Source organism: Lutjanus erythropterus, chromosome 1, assembly GCF_056507025.1.
Source record: "Lutjanus erythropterus isolate fLutEry1 chromosome 1, fLutEry1.hap2, whole genome shotgun sequence".
NCBI classification, from domain to species: domain Eukaryota; kingdom Metazoa; phylum Chordata; class Actinopteri; order Lutjaniformes; family Lutjanidae; genus Lutjanus; species Lutjanus erythropterus.
Genome location: NC_139317.1, coordinates 34,054,413 through 34,070,578, shown reverse-complemented (window position 1 = coordinate 34,070,578; position 16,166 = coordinate 34,054,413). Strand labels below are relative to the sequence as shown.

The window sequence follows — 16,166 nt, the reverse complement described above, 5'->3', positions numbered from 1 at the left end:
AGCTGCAACTCTACAATAACCACCCAAATAATGTTTTTAGATGCACCACACTGTACAACCTGTACACTGCCAGTTTTGCATGTTCACGGCTCCGCTGTCAGCTTGGCAATAATAAATATGTAATGTTCAAGTAAACTTTCAAAATAAAGATAACAAATATTACTTTGGTACACTGTTCTTTATGGTATTTTTATTCAGGTTATGCTCAAATGTTTTGTTAAGCCTCTTGTTAATGTTTTTATTGAGACAATTTTTTCATACAAATGCTTCAAATATTATTAGTCTGACAACGTCACCTATAGAAATGATTGGTGACTTAAAATAAACTACAGCAATATAAATAGACTATATGTATACTTTTGTGTTTTGTGTGTGTACTTTTTTTAATTTGTGTGATTTATAGAATTAAATGCAAAAGTAGCTGAATTTACTAACCTTTGTAAAAAAAAAAAAAAAACAGTAACATGCTGAAATATACCATTAAGTTACTCTAAAATCCAGTTATCCTACTGTCGTGTAATATAATCCAATATAGAGTAGTATACTGTAAAAATAAATTACAGTAGAATTTCACAGTAAAATAACAGCATTTTACTGTTATTTTACAATGAAATTCTTCGCAGTGTAGGTTTAGACAACAATCATATTTCCTTAAGTTTAGGAAACAAAACTACTTGGGTAAAGGAAATGTTTATGCTTTGGCTTAAAATAAGTATGTTACTTGCATAAGTTTATACAATGTAACTTAAAGTAATGTAGGTAAGTTATGTACCCAGGTATTAATCATCAGTTGCAACTTTATAATAGCCATCCAAATAATGTTTATAGACAGTTTACAAACTAATGATTAAACTTAAACAAAGTGTTAAAAATATCTGGTCCATCTCTATATGTGATGAATTCTTAAAGGTTTAGAAATCATTCGGTAAACATTAAAAAATACTTCATAATGTTTGTTAACAGTGAAATAGCTACTGACTAAAGTTTATTTAATTATCAATTAGACATTTATTGCTGTTATTAGAGAGGGTATCTGTTTAAACTTTTAAAACTAACTATTTTGTTTGTCTTCCTTATAGAAATGAATGAAGTGCTGAGATACTACTGTGTAGTATCAAACAAACAAAAAAAAAGTCTTATACCCCTAAAAATCAAGAAGGCCCTGTGACCCCTCGTGATGCTTTGGTGACCCCTAGTGAGGCTTAGGACCCTCACGTAATTGGGTGCTGAAGATAAAAGCCAATATAAGCATGGATCTGTAACTCCTAGCGGCTGTTACTGAAACTCTCAAAACTATTTTGTTAAGGAACAACAGAAATAAATTTCATTGAAAACCACATAACTGTGTATAAACCGAAAAGACACTTTTAAGGATTTGTTGTTACATTCTATGAGTCATTTGCAATTAGATATTAGTGCCCTACTGTGGTTTACGTTTGACATTTTAATGCCTGAGAGGGATTTTTATGTCAATTTGGCGGGCTATTTATAGTCAATTACACTGCACGGACCTACCGAGGAGAGGAGAATGGATGAGGATATTTAACAACTCTTTGTATCTCTTCCTCCTGGCTGTGTGGTGCAGCTCCAGAGTCCCTCTTCTCAGCATCAAAGACGGATTGATAGATAACGCTACTCAAGCAAAAGATTTGCCCCCCACTAACATTCAGCGTGTCTGAACAATGCATGCATTCTGGCACTGACACTAAGTATTATGATAATGTAGTGCTCAGCGAAATGATGGATGTTAAACAACACGACCTGGCTGCACCACACACTGATGAGCACCATGCCCGCCAATAGTGTCAAGTCATCCCACGCGCTGTATAAGGCTCCCCGACGACACACAAACTATCAGACCGACATTAAAGGCAACAGTGTCTAACAACTACGAGGCAGGATATAATCATCTGTTAAAAGACACAGACGAAAAAAAAAAAACACCTTTTGAATAGATAGCAGCATAAAGCTACACTAATCCACTGAAGTGTACACAGGAAAATACAAAATATAAAATTCCCCAGATATTCAGAATAAGTCCCTGGAGATACCCGAAATGCCCAAAGTAAGAATTCTCAAAGCACAAAACATCTGTTCAAACTGATGCAGTACAATCCACATGAATTAGTCATGAGCAAACGTGACATATTTTGATCTGCCCTTAAATCCATAATTACGGTGCAATTCTGTGTCACAGGACTCGGGCTGTGAAAAAAGGTAGTGCTGCAAATCATCCATTAGGTACGCTTTACTAACTGATGCCAACAGCCATATACATCATCTATCCAAAACAAATCAAATCTTTCTCAACCACAAAGTGAGCTCAAAGAGGGATTTCAAAGTAGGAGTCAAACTAAATTTATGGCACGGCTCTAAATCTTTATGAACTTTATGTTTTTAGGGATCATGGAGCCAAGCTGTTTACATCCTCCCCCACTCTTCTGCTGTGAAAAATGTTTGTGTCGCTGTTTATGATGAAAATGTGGATTAAATTTGTGACAATGTGACAACATTGGGAGCTTCCCAGGCTTCAACAGCAAGTCTCTACGTATTGACATATTATGCATTTTTGTGAAAACAAAATACTTTTTAAACCAATTGTGTAAACATATACTAAGGAGAAAATAGTAATGCAAAACCTTATCATTTTGAATTTCAATACAATAACAGTATTAAAAGGGGGGGGGGGGGGGGTTACAATACTGGTACAGAAAAGATCCATATGATAATTAATGGATATGGTTTTGTTTTAAACATACTGAAAAAATATTGATATTTCGATACTTTTGACAACTTTAGTCTATTCTAATACATTGTTGAAGATAGTTACACAGCTGCAGAACTTGTCTCTGTAGATTAATCCCATTCATGCAGGCGGCAAAACATCAGGTTGAAATGCAACTATGCACTGGACTGTTAGTTGTAGAGAGCTGTGAGGTTGTGAAGATGTTTCAACACTCAGCTGAGGGATTGCTACTGGCAGCGGCAGTGAGTCATGTGACCCTAACAACCACTCTTTTTGTAATGTGAGCAATCCACACAGGTTAAAATGTCCAGGAGCAAGCAATGATGAAACCCCTTAGATGAGCAGCATAATGCCTTAAACTATAAGAGTACAATTCCATAAATAATTTAATGTCCAGCATGATCGTTTTGATCCAATCTGTGTTTGGGACAAATTTGATATATATTACTGCATTATTAGTGTGATGCACCAACAGCAAACTCAAATTTATTTCACATGTTAGAAATCTTCTGTAAACCTGCAATAACTATTTTTACTTGGACAATGAAGGCACTGGAAAACAAACTATGAACACAACACAGGCATACTGCATTATTTCTTTTTAAGTTGATTTGGCAGACTTGTAAGCAAGCAAACACAAAGCATTAGTATTCATTTGGAGTTGAGTTTTTGCCATTTATGGCCACATGATGATTGTAAGTCCAATATTGACACTGTTGGGTGGAACCTCGTATCTCCATATTGTGTCAATTTTTCATCAATGCTATTGGGCATGCTTTACATTTGTCTGAACTTTTACAAACATTTATACGAATGAAAAGTATTAAAAAGACTTGAAGAGTGCTTAATTATTTGAAAAACACTGATTTTTTTTTTTTTATTTCCTGAAAAGTGACAGTTTTGGACATACAAGATTTCTCCCTGACAGCGACATTATTCACTCTCCTTTTAACTTTGCTCTTCGTCTCCACTATTCTCAAAGAAAAATGTATGGATCCTTAACTGCTAAATGCTCCAGTACATTCAGCAGCTAGTCACTGACTTTGTCTGTGGGTTGCTTCCCGCTGGAGAGCTAGTTAGTTTTAGTTATTTCACTGAAAACAGCTTCCTGCTGCTGGCAGAATCAATGCTTTGAGAGCCAAACAGTAAACACACCATCAGAAAAAGAGTCTGAATGTGTTCAAGGTTTCCAGTTAAAAAGAAATTTTTCCTCCCCAAAGTCACCAATTCCTTGTTCTTGGTGGGAACTATTGGGTTTATAAAGAGTACAGACTAGACCTTACTATATAAAAAGTGCCCTGAGATAACTCAACTCTGTTATGATATGATACTGTACAAATAAATAAACTGAAATAAAATTAAAGTTAAAGAAAAGAAAAACAATGAGCTGAAAGAAGCTAAAAGGCTCCACACAGCTGAAGGGAATTGCAGAGTCAGGTGCTAATTCTCTGCAGGTTCATTACTACACACAACAAAAGTACTCACATGATCCAATTTTGTTATATATATTATATGTTATATATTTAATTTACAGTTGTACATCCCAGAATGCTGAAGCCGCTATGTGCCTTGATCTACATGCTAAATAAAGGCAGAGGAACCTGATGATGTTGAGTGTTAAACCTTGATCCAAATGCAAATTGTAACACATTTTGCTCACCAACCACTATGAATATTTCCAACTTAAAGTATTTCGTTGTAAATGCAAAGAAGCATGCATTAAAAAAAGTTTACACTTGTATTATTATTATTATTATTATTATTATTATTATTATTATTATTATTACAATATTTTGTTCACTTGCTGTTTTAAAGAGGACTTATGTGTGAACGTACGTCATTTATGAAGCAAATTCATTTCACATTGATGAAGTCTGTGTGATATGATTAAAGCTCGAGACAATAGCCACTAAGTGGGCCTTGAGATGGGTTTGTCTGTCAAACTAAATCAAAGTTTAATTTAAAAGTTGGAAGTTTGATTATACAGAACACTATCATACTGACCTTAGTGTGCTGTTTCCAATAGAATTCAGTTTGCACAAACTTTGCGTAGCATTTTGAAGGACTTTTCCAGTTAAGTGAGTAATTAATTTTACCTTCAGCTCCCCTACAAAAGCTTTTCTCAGTTTCAGGATGGGCTTCCAGTCAGTGTTTTAAAATGCTCTCCTAGAGTGACACGGCTGATGATACACTAGACCTACTTCTGTTTTGTTAACGACACTAATCCCATTTTCTTACTCTTGTACTTCCTTGCTGCGGTCCACAGGTATCACACATCGACGCAGCAGGAGGCATGAACATGGTTTAGGTGAGTGGCCAATAAGAAAAACTCATCCATATAATGCATTGGTGAAATCTTATTAAAAGTGCACGCTTGTGCTCCCAAAGTGACTTTGAATGTCATGCGGGATGAAGTGGGCATAATGCATACATCAGAGTGGCCTTGGTGGAGGATGATTTGAACGGGCATACAGTCTGGCTTTGGAACAGGATTATCCTTCCCGAGGCAAAGCATCCTCCAGAGTGTTGACATTCAGGGATGGTTGAGGACAGGCGTAAACAACACGAACATCAGAAATATTGTTTTAATCGATCATCGGGGCTCCGAAGAGGAACACCGGAAAAAGTGGAAGGAGGAGCAGGTAGGGGAGCACCAGAAGCAGCAGCGACTGATGGCTGGCTAGAGGAACAGGTGGTGCATGCATGGAGACCTTCAGGGCTGCACACACACAAGAAAGCAATGCTGAGCCCACACTCATTTCTCCCACAAGAGCGCTTGACTGCTGCTGATCAATAAGATCATGAACTGTAGCCACTGACTTACATATCATACATAATTTGCTTGCCTTGTGAATAGATTATTTTCACTGAGAGTGAACTGATTGTGAATTCAATACGTGCATATGTAAAGTGTTAGGTGTGTGTGTGTGTGTATTCCTGTGTGTCTGTGATTTAAAAGTCTACCTTAATGTAAACATAATTAACAAAAACCTACAAAATGCAGTATAGATATAGTATCAATCAAAATAGAAGAAGTAGTGTCATGATTATGCTGTTCTGTAGAGCACCGGTAATAAACTATTGGCTCTATACAGTCTGCTTATGATGACACGGATAGTGCTGGAAGTGTGACCTTATTTTGAAATTCCATTTCACTAAAATTAATGTTTAAAACACTACAAAATAAAAGCTTAAAAATTCACAAATAATAAGAACTTCTCAGTACAATTACTTGTTATTAAATTATTATTAGATTTCCCTTAGCTACAATATAATAAGATGAAACACTAGAGTAGTACAAAGCTTGTAATAAAAAATAAATACAAATGGCCACTGTCTTTCAAAATTTGGTTATCATAATTACATTGAAATTCTCATTCTATTATACTTGTTTATGTATTATATTTATGGATATTATAGTATCTGTGCATACAGCAGTAAGTTGTATTTAGATCAGACTTGGACTTTGAATTTTGGACTTGGACAGGATTTTTTTTTTTTTTTTTTCCAATCCATTCCTCACTGTGGCATCATTATTATAACTATCATTAGAAGTGATCGATCCCTGATTTGGCCTGACTAATTACTAAGTGAATTCTGATCCTTTTGGACAATGAGGAGGGGAACAGGACAGGAGGAGGAGTGTGTGTGTGTGTGTGTGTGTGTGTGTGTGTGTGTGTGTGTGTGTGTGTGTCTGAGAACAAGAACAAGAGAGAAGACGATGCATGCTGGATCCCAGCCTCTACTATTATCCTGCTTTGTACTTCCTGACTGCAACCCGCCCACGGAGCAGCAGCACAACAATACAGCTGCCGTGTAAATAGTATTTTCCACAGCTTAATGACGGTCCGAAAAGTAGGCTTCCATAATAGCCCTGCTGAAAGGTCAAAGCGGCATGCCAGCACCACCTTAATCACCGACGCTGATTGCCCTGATAATGGTTTGCATTTTCCGCTCCCCCCTGAAAGCATTTATTTATTTATCTCTCTGAGAGCAAATGGACTCACACAAGGTTTGTGAAGATATTTGTGCAGCTGCGGGAATAACACAGCATAACCGAGCAGCCTTTTTGCTTTTGCCTTGCCTGTCCCGCCCCCTTATAACTGACTGGGATGCTCAGCAGCAGCACATGAGAGTCAATGTAAACACACAAAGGCGTTTTCAGCTGGAGTGTTCACGTGGATTGGCTGGACGCTGCTAACAATTAACCCTGCACTCGCGAAGCCATTCACATCCACGTGTTCTCCCTCTCACGCCTCAAATATACGTGTGTGTGAACGTGTGTGTGTATGTATGTGTGTGTGTGTGTGTGTGTCTCTACGGGGCTCCCACTCTGTCCCAAAACATCTGCAAATTAACGCACTTTTCATGCCCCCCCAAAACTGAACTCTCTCCTTTGGATTTTTCCCAAAATGGACACCAAAAGTAAAAATAAGAGATGCTGAAATGACCCACCTTTATGCATTCCCGTAAACCTGTCTTTCAGTACAGTGAGTTCGTATATCTTTCCGAATTCCTCAAACAGCGGTTTCAGGTCTTTTTCCTCCAGGTTTCTGGGAATCTGCCCGATGAAAAGCTTGATGGCGTCGTGGTCCTTCATTGGAATGGTGTTCTGGCCGATGGTAAGCCCGTTCATCCTGCCGGCGCTGTTCGTGGTGCTGAATCCATTCTCCTGCTGCACTCCGTTTGCAGTGACTGTAGCCATCTTTCCTCAATGGGCCGGCGAGCTGCTCCCTCTCTCTCTCTCTCTCTCTCTCTCTCTCTCTCTCCTCCTCTCTCTTCTCCCTCTCTCACTCTCTCTGTAGTCAACTGCACGGTGCACACTCCCCCCCCTCTTGTTATATCTCTCTCCTCTCCCCCCTCTCCTCCTCCTCCTCCTCCTGCTGCTGCTCTACTCCTCTTCGTTTGGAATCAGCCTTATTTATTTGTTCTTATGCTCTATGTGTTTTCATTTTTTTAAGCCCCCCCACCCCTCCCCTCCACTCGCACCCCCCTCGACCCCCCCTCACGTTTCACTTTGCTCGTGACGTCAACTCCAACTCTTATGGGCAGACCACTCCCACAACCGTCTAATTTGCATAATGAGCATCGGGCCAGGCCAATGGGAGAGCAGCATGGCTGAGGGGGCCCACAGGGCAGAGTAAGAATGCAAACATTTGCGTAGAGATGAAAACTTGGGGCATTTAAATGGTGCGAAGGCAGCGTTTGTGCTACTTTGTACTACCTGCCTCTGTCAGGTTGGTTTTGGCAATAATGCACAGTTGGGGTTGATTCAGGGAATAAGTACATTTGTAATTGCAGCTCATGCAATTGTACCTAAAAAATGAACTGTGATGTTGCACATCTGTAGTTTTAAATATTTATTGAAAACATTAATAAATAAACTAGTTAGTCATAATTTAAAAGTGTTTCTAAAGAATTTACCCCTTATCTGTGCTGATTTACAATTTTATTAGACACCTAATATGCAAATTCTGCTCCTAGGGGTCTCTCTCACATTAAAGGGATAGTTCGGATTATTTGAAGTGGGGTTGTATCAGATACTTATTGATAGTTAGTGTATTAGCTAAAGTAAATGTGTTCAGCACACTCCAAGTCAGAGAAGAGTACCAGCATGGATGCTAAGTAATGTACTACTGTGGACAGGGTCCGCAACAAAGGTATTTTAGACACTTAAAATATGTCTATCAAAAAAGAAAATCAGTGTACTCTATATTTAGAATATTTTCACAGTTTTATCTTGGCATCAGACAGCCTTTTCCAGCAGGAAACTGTCACTGCATAAGACAAATATTGTTCTTTCTAAACCAACCAAACTCCAGAGGCGAAATCAGTCATTTTACCTCACAGAACACAGGTGTTTCTGGTTTACTGCTGTCTTGATCAATTAGTGTGTTTGTGTTATTGTGTGACTTTGGTTTTTTAAAAGGTTAGTGGGGATTCACTGAAGTCACACACTCACACAAACTAACTAAAACATTGAGGCAGCCGTAATCCAACAAATTCTATGTTCTGGGAGGTAAAATTACTGGTTTTGCCTGTGGAGTTTGGTTGGTTTGGATACACTGACTATCAATAAGTACTTCATACAACCTCACATCAAATAATCCAAACTATCCCTTTAAAACAGTAACAAAAGATGTAGTTTGACGATGTGGTGAAGTAGTGTGGGATCATGGAGTTATCTTCGCTTTGAAACAACCACCATAGCTGAAGAGAATCTATCTGGCGTGACCCATGACAAAAATTATGTTCATAGATGAGTTAATCTAAAAGTTTTACTCATGTGTTTGGTCATTCATATGTTTAGTCCCATTTGCTGACTTCCTTCCTCACTCTCTGATGTATCCGACATGTCCTGAGTTTTTTGTTAGCAATAGCTAGCTGTTGCCATCATAAATTACAAATTTCTCTGCATTTGAACTTTGTTGGAAACTTCTGTGATAATGTTAGTACACAAGTCAACAAAATAGCCTATATAACACATATCTAGCATTTTGTTTTGTTTTGTTTTGTTTTGTTTTTCTTTTTTTAAATGCAGACATTTTATGTATTATAGCTTTAAATTTTATTTGTTGTATACTGTGCTATGGATCATTTACAGTATGTAGACCAGAAGGATGTAACAATTTATCACAATATCACAATGAAAAAAATGTCTCAATACCACACCGGACTGGGACAACATCTACATGGATTACATGGTTAATTATTTTATTTAATTATATTTATTTCATTTTATAGTAAATGACGATTGTTGAGAGCTGCATTGTTCTTTTTTTTAATTGTACATTCTAACATATATTTTTGCATGTACTTTTTTTGTTGTACTTTAGTGGAGATGGAAAAGGAAAAACAAATTTTCTTATGACAAAAAATGCTGTGCACATCAGATTTATTATTTCCAGTTTTTCTCATTTGCTTTGCTCAGTTGTCAAATGAGAATTATGTTTTTCAAAACAATTAGTTCAATTCTCAGAACAGTTAGTTTGTTGTTGACAACAGATTGGAATTTTTCATTCATTCAATCAAACTGCACACGTCTCGGCTCATGTGTGCAAAAGAGTAAGTACAATTTTCCACAGTTTTGCACAATAATCACTATGCACATGGCTCGTTGGTCAAAACTGATGAGTTGACTCTCAGTGAAATTTTCAAACTCTTCACAACTTCTAACCATTCTTTCATCATTTGAGCCATCATATGCAAAATGATCCACTGAATTCTAAAAACTTGTTGGATAAACATGCACTTTCTATGAAGATCTATGAAATGTTATACATGGAAAACCACTAAATGACTTCCATGTGATTCCAAGTCTATTACCATAACTTGGGATCTCATTTGTCAGTTTAGTTGACATCATAAGCATGACTTTACATGAAAAAGATCAAAGATTATTTTTCTATTCACAGTACATGTAATGAGGGGTTTATATCACCTCTTTGAAATGAGGCTGAGAGTTTATTCATCTATTTTCAGATCAGCTGGATCAATCAAAGAGGAGAAAAAAGGTAAAAGGTAAAGTATAGTTTACCCACCTCTTTATTTACCCATGTAGCACATTGCTACACACACAGATATGTATGAGGACAGGCTGAAATGTGCGTATCCTTTTTCTGTGCATAACTACAAATTGAAATTTGAGTCTTACGAACTCAGCGTGATACAGAACAGTTTGACTAAACTTATATTCTTTATGAGCTGAATGCTGCTGTGTATCAAGTTTTTTAGACTCAAACTATAGGTAAGCATTTAGTGTCAACAAAAAGTAAAATAAAACAGATGTTTGTATCTGAGCTAGCTGGTGAAAAAACATCTAAACACTTTGATCAGTATGGCTCACAGGGTGACAAAGCAACTTTCCATTTTGGTGGCACTGGCCAATTTACTGACACAAAATGTTGTTTTTGAAGCCTGAACGAAATGTTTTGGCTGATAAACTACCTTTTGCTAACAGGCAGTAGAGTTTTAATGTTCCATGAAACATTTGTGACAATTGCACATACAGTTTAAAGAATGCTAAGACTATTTTGAAAAATTGATTCAGAAAAACTGTAATAAAGGCCACTTTTCTTTATTTTTTAATATCAAGGTTAATATTGCATCTTAGACTTTTTATCATGGTACTATTGTACCATGAGTTTTTACTATTGTAACATCCCCAGTAGACCATGTTGCCAAGGAGCCTTGTCCTCATAACACTTCTTGACTGCTGGAGACAGGCGTGTTGCTGTTTTTTTTTTAATCCTCTCAGGTAAGTGATTGCATTCATGTGGCACACTGGGCATAAAAAAGTCCCTGTCAGATGTTTAGAAAGAAAACCAGCAGGGCTGTAAGTCCCGAGGACCAGTCATGAAAGACACTGCTGTGAAGCCTTGTAGAAATGTTCTCTACAGCGGTGGCTCTCAGTCCTGGTCCTCAGGAGCCAGGGCCCTGCTGGTTTTCATTCTAACCATCTAACAGGGGCTATTTTACACCTGGGATGCCAGGTGAGTGCTATTAACCATCCAGGAGGGTAGAAAGCCAACAGAGCTGTGATTCCTGGGGTTTCTGAGAATCACTGGGCTACTGTGCTCTACTGGTTTAATGTATTATATATTTTTTTCATGGAGCCCTTTTAAGTATAAATACCTAATAAAGTTCCCACCCACACCCACAAAAAGGAAACATAAAAGACAGAGTCTACAATAGACCAGACTTAAATTTGAATAAAAAAAACCCCAAAGGTCATGAAGCTAACAGATCCCTACACTTACCCCCTCAGGGAGATTTGGAAAAGTCAGAGTGCACAGTAAGCCAGCGGACAATGAGCGTGGAGGGTTTTAGATTTTGTACAGACAGAGAATTAGATTTTGTGCATTGCTCAAGGACACTTAAGCTGCAGAAACCTCTCCAACTCACCGGGGACGCACGGCTGGCTATATTAACAATAAGGAGATGTCTGACCAATTCCCAGAACAGTGTCCTCACCATCCAGTTCTTGCAGAAATCTCCAAAATGTCAAAAGGGTTTGATATCAAATCACAGCACGATTTTTTTCCATGGTATTCCTCAAGGATTTAGTTTGCTAATGTTGTATTTTCGGAAGGATTTTTGATCATCTGTAGTATTTCTCAATATATCAAAAATGGTAAAATAGCTCACTGAACCTATGTAATAAATAATATCAACCCCAAAACTGCTGCAACATATCTGAGAATGGGAATGAAAATATACTTTAATCATAACATTCTAAGATTGAAAATTACAATGTTTATTGCAGATTTATGACTAGAAAAAACTTAACACAGAGTGATTTCTATGTAACTAATGCTAGTGATCAGCCCTAACATTAGATGTTTATCTAAATTACATTCTGTAACTGTAATGGATTACAGTTGCCTTTCTTTTGTATCCTGATTATGCGATTCTGTTACATGTAATCTGATACTCCCCAAGCCTGATAATGTGATGAGTTGGCACTCAGCTTGTGGCATTCAGAGAGTCAAAAAATATATTTCAAAACTCAACAGCAATGTAGAATCTACTGGAACTACTTTCTGTCTAGTAGACAGAAAGTAGTTCCAACATGAAACTGCTCACAACGGATTAACTTGAGTAACTGGGTCTTGTATTCTGGAAATTGCCATTGAGTTTTTCAAATGTTTTTTGTTTTTTTTTTTGGCTCTTTGAGCACCACAAGCTTAGTACCATCTAATTCTGTTATACAAGAAAAAAGGCCAACATTCCTGCAGCCAATCTCCAAAACTCAGTGATTCACACTAAAACTATCTAGACAGATAAATAGCACCACAGGTAAGAGAAAAAAGATGTAGTTTTGATTTTTGCCCTTTAAACACCAATCCAGATCCTAAATATTTGTATCAGAAAACTACAGAAGACTCAGATAATTATTTAAAAGTGTTACTCCTCTCTCACCCAGCGCTATCACCTTCTTCACATACGCACCAAGACTTCATATGTGTTATGATCTTTCTTTGTGTTTTATGTTTTTCTCCAACACAGCAGCATGCATTTTGTAAGCTCACTGCTACTTTTCAGATATCAAGCATATTCATCAGTGGTTACAAACCTCAGCCGCATTCATTTGAAAGAATGATTTAGAAAGAAAATGGAAGCTTGGTCAGGTGCTCGGATCAAAGGCATATTTGGGTGAATAATTAAAAAGATAGCAGTGTGCTGGAATGCAACACGCAGCAGCCTTTGGAGTGTTGCGCTATTTAAAAACAAACGTGCCTGACTTTTTCTCCGCTACACGAAGACAATGTGAATAGATGGAGAGAAAAAGAAGGACAGAGCATAAAAGTCTGGTGTTTGACGTGATGTCAGCTCAAACCTCAGGATTCAGAGCTGCCTTGTGTGTCACTGTCCATGGTGCTGAATCAACGCTGCCATTCAGAGACCGTGAAATAGATTGTTGGAGCTACAATTTTAACAGTACATGTTTGCACTACAAATTCTCCGTGTCCTCTATCTATCTGCTGTGTACAATTTCCAAACCAGTCTGTCCTTTACCTCACACAGGGAATGATGCATTCAATGCCACTCTCTTCAGAATAGTTTTGTTATTCATGCAAGTGAGCGTGTGCACTGCCAGCGTTGTATTCCTCACACAGTGTATTCTGTACACAGAAAGGTCTAATTAGTGCAGATGGGAATATAACATCAATACAAGGACAGTCCAGCTCATACTGATATGAGTAATTATGCCTGATACGACGGCATTTATGTGGATCATATCATGTATCAATAATCGATTGTATGTTGGCACATTTGTCATGAGAATTGCTAACAAGGACTGCACGGTAGCATATAGACTAACAAGATCTGCCCTGTTGAAATGTCTTTGAGAAAGACGTGGAGTCTGTGACACCTCCAGAGGTGCTGTCCTGACCTCTGATTCCCTGGTGGAAGTGGGCAAATGGAGAGAAAATACATCTTCTGGGATCAAAGGAGGAGGATCACAAAAAACTGCATGTCTACTATTGAAATGCATTCAGTCGACATGCTTAACCTCTGTTAGGTCAGAATTAATTGGCCAGTAAAAAAGATGTAATTACATAACAGTTTGTTCTGTTGCTTCTGCTAATTAGTAGAATACATCTCACAGGCCTCACAAGAATATTTAATATTTCAAATACCACATCTATCTATCTATCTATCTATCTATCTATCTATCTATCTATCTATCTATCTATCTATCTATCTATCTATCTATCTATCTATCTATCTTTTAAAAAAATGAAAAAATCTGTAATGAAAAATGAAACAAAACAGCATTTCCCATGAGTCAGTAATTGAGCTGACCAGTTTATTTCCCCACTGATACCAATGCAAATTTGACATTTGAATGTCTTCCCAGTGAGCTGCTTAGTGTTCATGTTATCAGAGGAACAGTTTTATCTCTCAAAAATAGACAACGGGGTGGCCACCTTTTTCAAAATAATATCACCCAGAATGATAAGCACATACACTTGTCGTGGGTCACCCCAGAGGGAAGTGTCACACTGTGCCCAATGAACTTTTTTGGTCACTAGGTAGTAGAGAAGTCAGCTTTGATGGATTATGTGCTGTTTTGCCGTGTGTGTGTGTGTGTGTATGAGTGTGTGTGTGCGTGTGTGTGTGTGCGTGCTCACCTCTGATGCCTGTCAGAGTGAACGGTCTTTGGGGATAGTAGTATTCTGAGAGCAACTAACAGTAACATCTGGCACTGCACTGGCTTTGTTGTGGATATTTATTTATTTTCTATTTAATCACGTCTTTGTAGACCATCTCAAAAAAATCCTGCAGAGTTTTTTCGCTCTGAATGGGGATCAAAAACACAACGGGTCTCCCTTGTCAATACCATCAGGGCCATTCTTCCCCACAAAGACATAGCTAATTTAGCATCAGTGCTGCTTATTGGCTTTGTGATTTTTGTTTCCTTGTTTTTGTCATTTCTCTGCGGGATAGTTTGCCTGCACAGCTGTGAAGACTTGGAAAGTGCCTGGCAGGAGGAAATGCAGGTACTGCATGATCTCTTCAATTATGCCTGTGTGTAAGCAGCCTCTTTGTTCGAACACAGGCAAGCGTATCAGAAAGGTTGACAGGGTTCTTCTTCTTGTCTGTGCCAAGCTCAGCACCTGGATGGTTGCACAGGGCACCTCTGCCGATTGCTCTGCTTTCAGACAAAAGAGCAGTCAGAATAGTTCCAGCTGTGTTTGTGATGTGGGTATGAACTTGCAAGAAGAGCAACACAGAGGAAAAAGAAGTCCCTCAAGGATCTTGTGCACCTAGAGACACTCTTCACTCAAATTATTTTCTTATTATTTCTGGATGGAAGCCGTATTTGCCCGTCGGCAATTAGGGAAGATTTTTCTTCTCACTAGGCCGACTAGAATTGGAATTTGGGGCTGTGTGGGGGGTGTGAACACAGTAAATGTGTCAGCAAAATAATTTCCAGAGTAATGCAAAAAATATTTACCACAGTACAAGTGCTATTTTCCAGCCCTGTGTGAGTGCCATTTCTGTTTTTATCACCAAAATTATTCACACCACTGTCAAGGTGACTTGTTGGAATGTCACAGACACACCACTTGAAACAGCTACCAAAAATATAGTCCCTTGAAGGAGCAAAAATCAGTGACATAAGTCATGCATTGTGCATAACAGCTTGGTGTCATGCACAATTCCTTTATACTGTGTGTTCATTATCCCATTAAACTCGATATATGGAGTGGGCCAGGTGGAACGTAGTCATGCATGAACATTTTTCACTGTCTGTTTTGTAGAGTGAGTCCAAAAGAAGAGCAACCATTGATATTCATGGCACAGCCAGTATGAGGTGTGACAGTATTTTTTTGTGAATCTGTGAGTGTATATGGTAATACCAGAGCAGCCTCAAACCTCAACTGCAGTCTGTGCCTGAGGGAGGGGCGCACAGTTCCCCCCACACACACAGGCTCTGCAAGATAAAGAACCACTCACTCAGAAGCCATAATTTTCTCTTAAAACACAATTTCTTGCCAGTTCATTTGCCTCTGTGCTGTAGGGAAAATGCAGGAGTGATTGTTGGTCTAGCCCGAACAATGTTTTTGATAAATTAAGGTTTGCTCATTTTTATTTTGAAAAGGTAGATTACATCTCTATTTTCTCTTTATGGGTGATGTTTCATCTGTGCTGCTGTTGATGTACTGTTGAATGATAAGCAGGAATCTTGCTGCATGTTTAAGTTCACCAGTGACGCAAGGAAGGGAATAAATGAGAGAAAAACAAATAAGAGGTCAGTGAGACCACAATGAGTCATCCGCTTTTTGGCAGCTAATGAATCCCAGAATACTCTGTGCAGGCCTGCACTGATGCACTCACACAGGTTTTACTTCCATTGCTATTCAATTGCATATTTTGTTTTTTGCGAAGTGTTAAGTGTAGATCACTG

General features: G+C 38.1%; 1 protein-coding gene across 1 annotated transcript in view; it reads right to left on the bottom strand.

The window, feature by feature from the left end:
- The window catches only part of celf6 (CUGBP Elav-like family member 6), a 184,215-nt gene extending 176,679 nt beyond the window's left edge, over nucleotides 1-7,536 (bottom strand). The window contains exon 1 of the mRNA XM_084720525.1: nucleotides 7,202-7,536. Within this exon, the coding sequence (XP_084576651.1) occupies nucleotides 7,202-7,451 (250 nt within the window). The 5' untranslated portion in view covers nucleotides 7,452-7,536. The remainder of the gene's footprint in view (nucleotides 1-7,201) is intronic.
- Nucleotides 7,537-16,166: the final 8,630 nt, after the last annotated feature.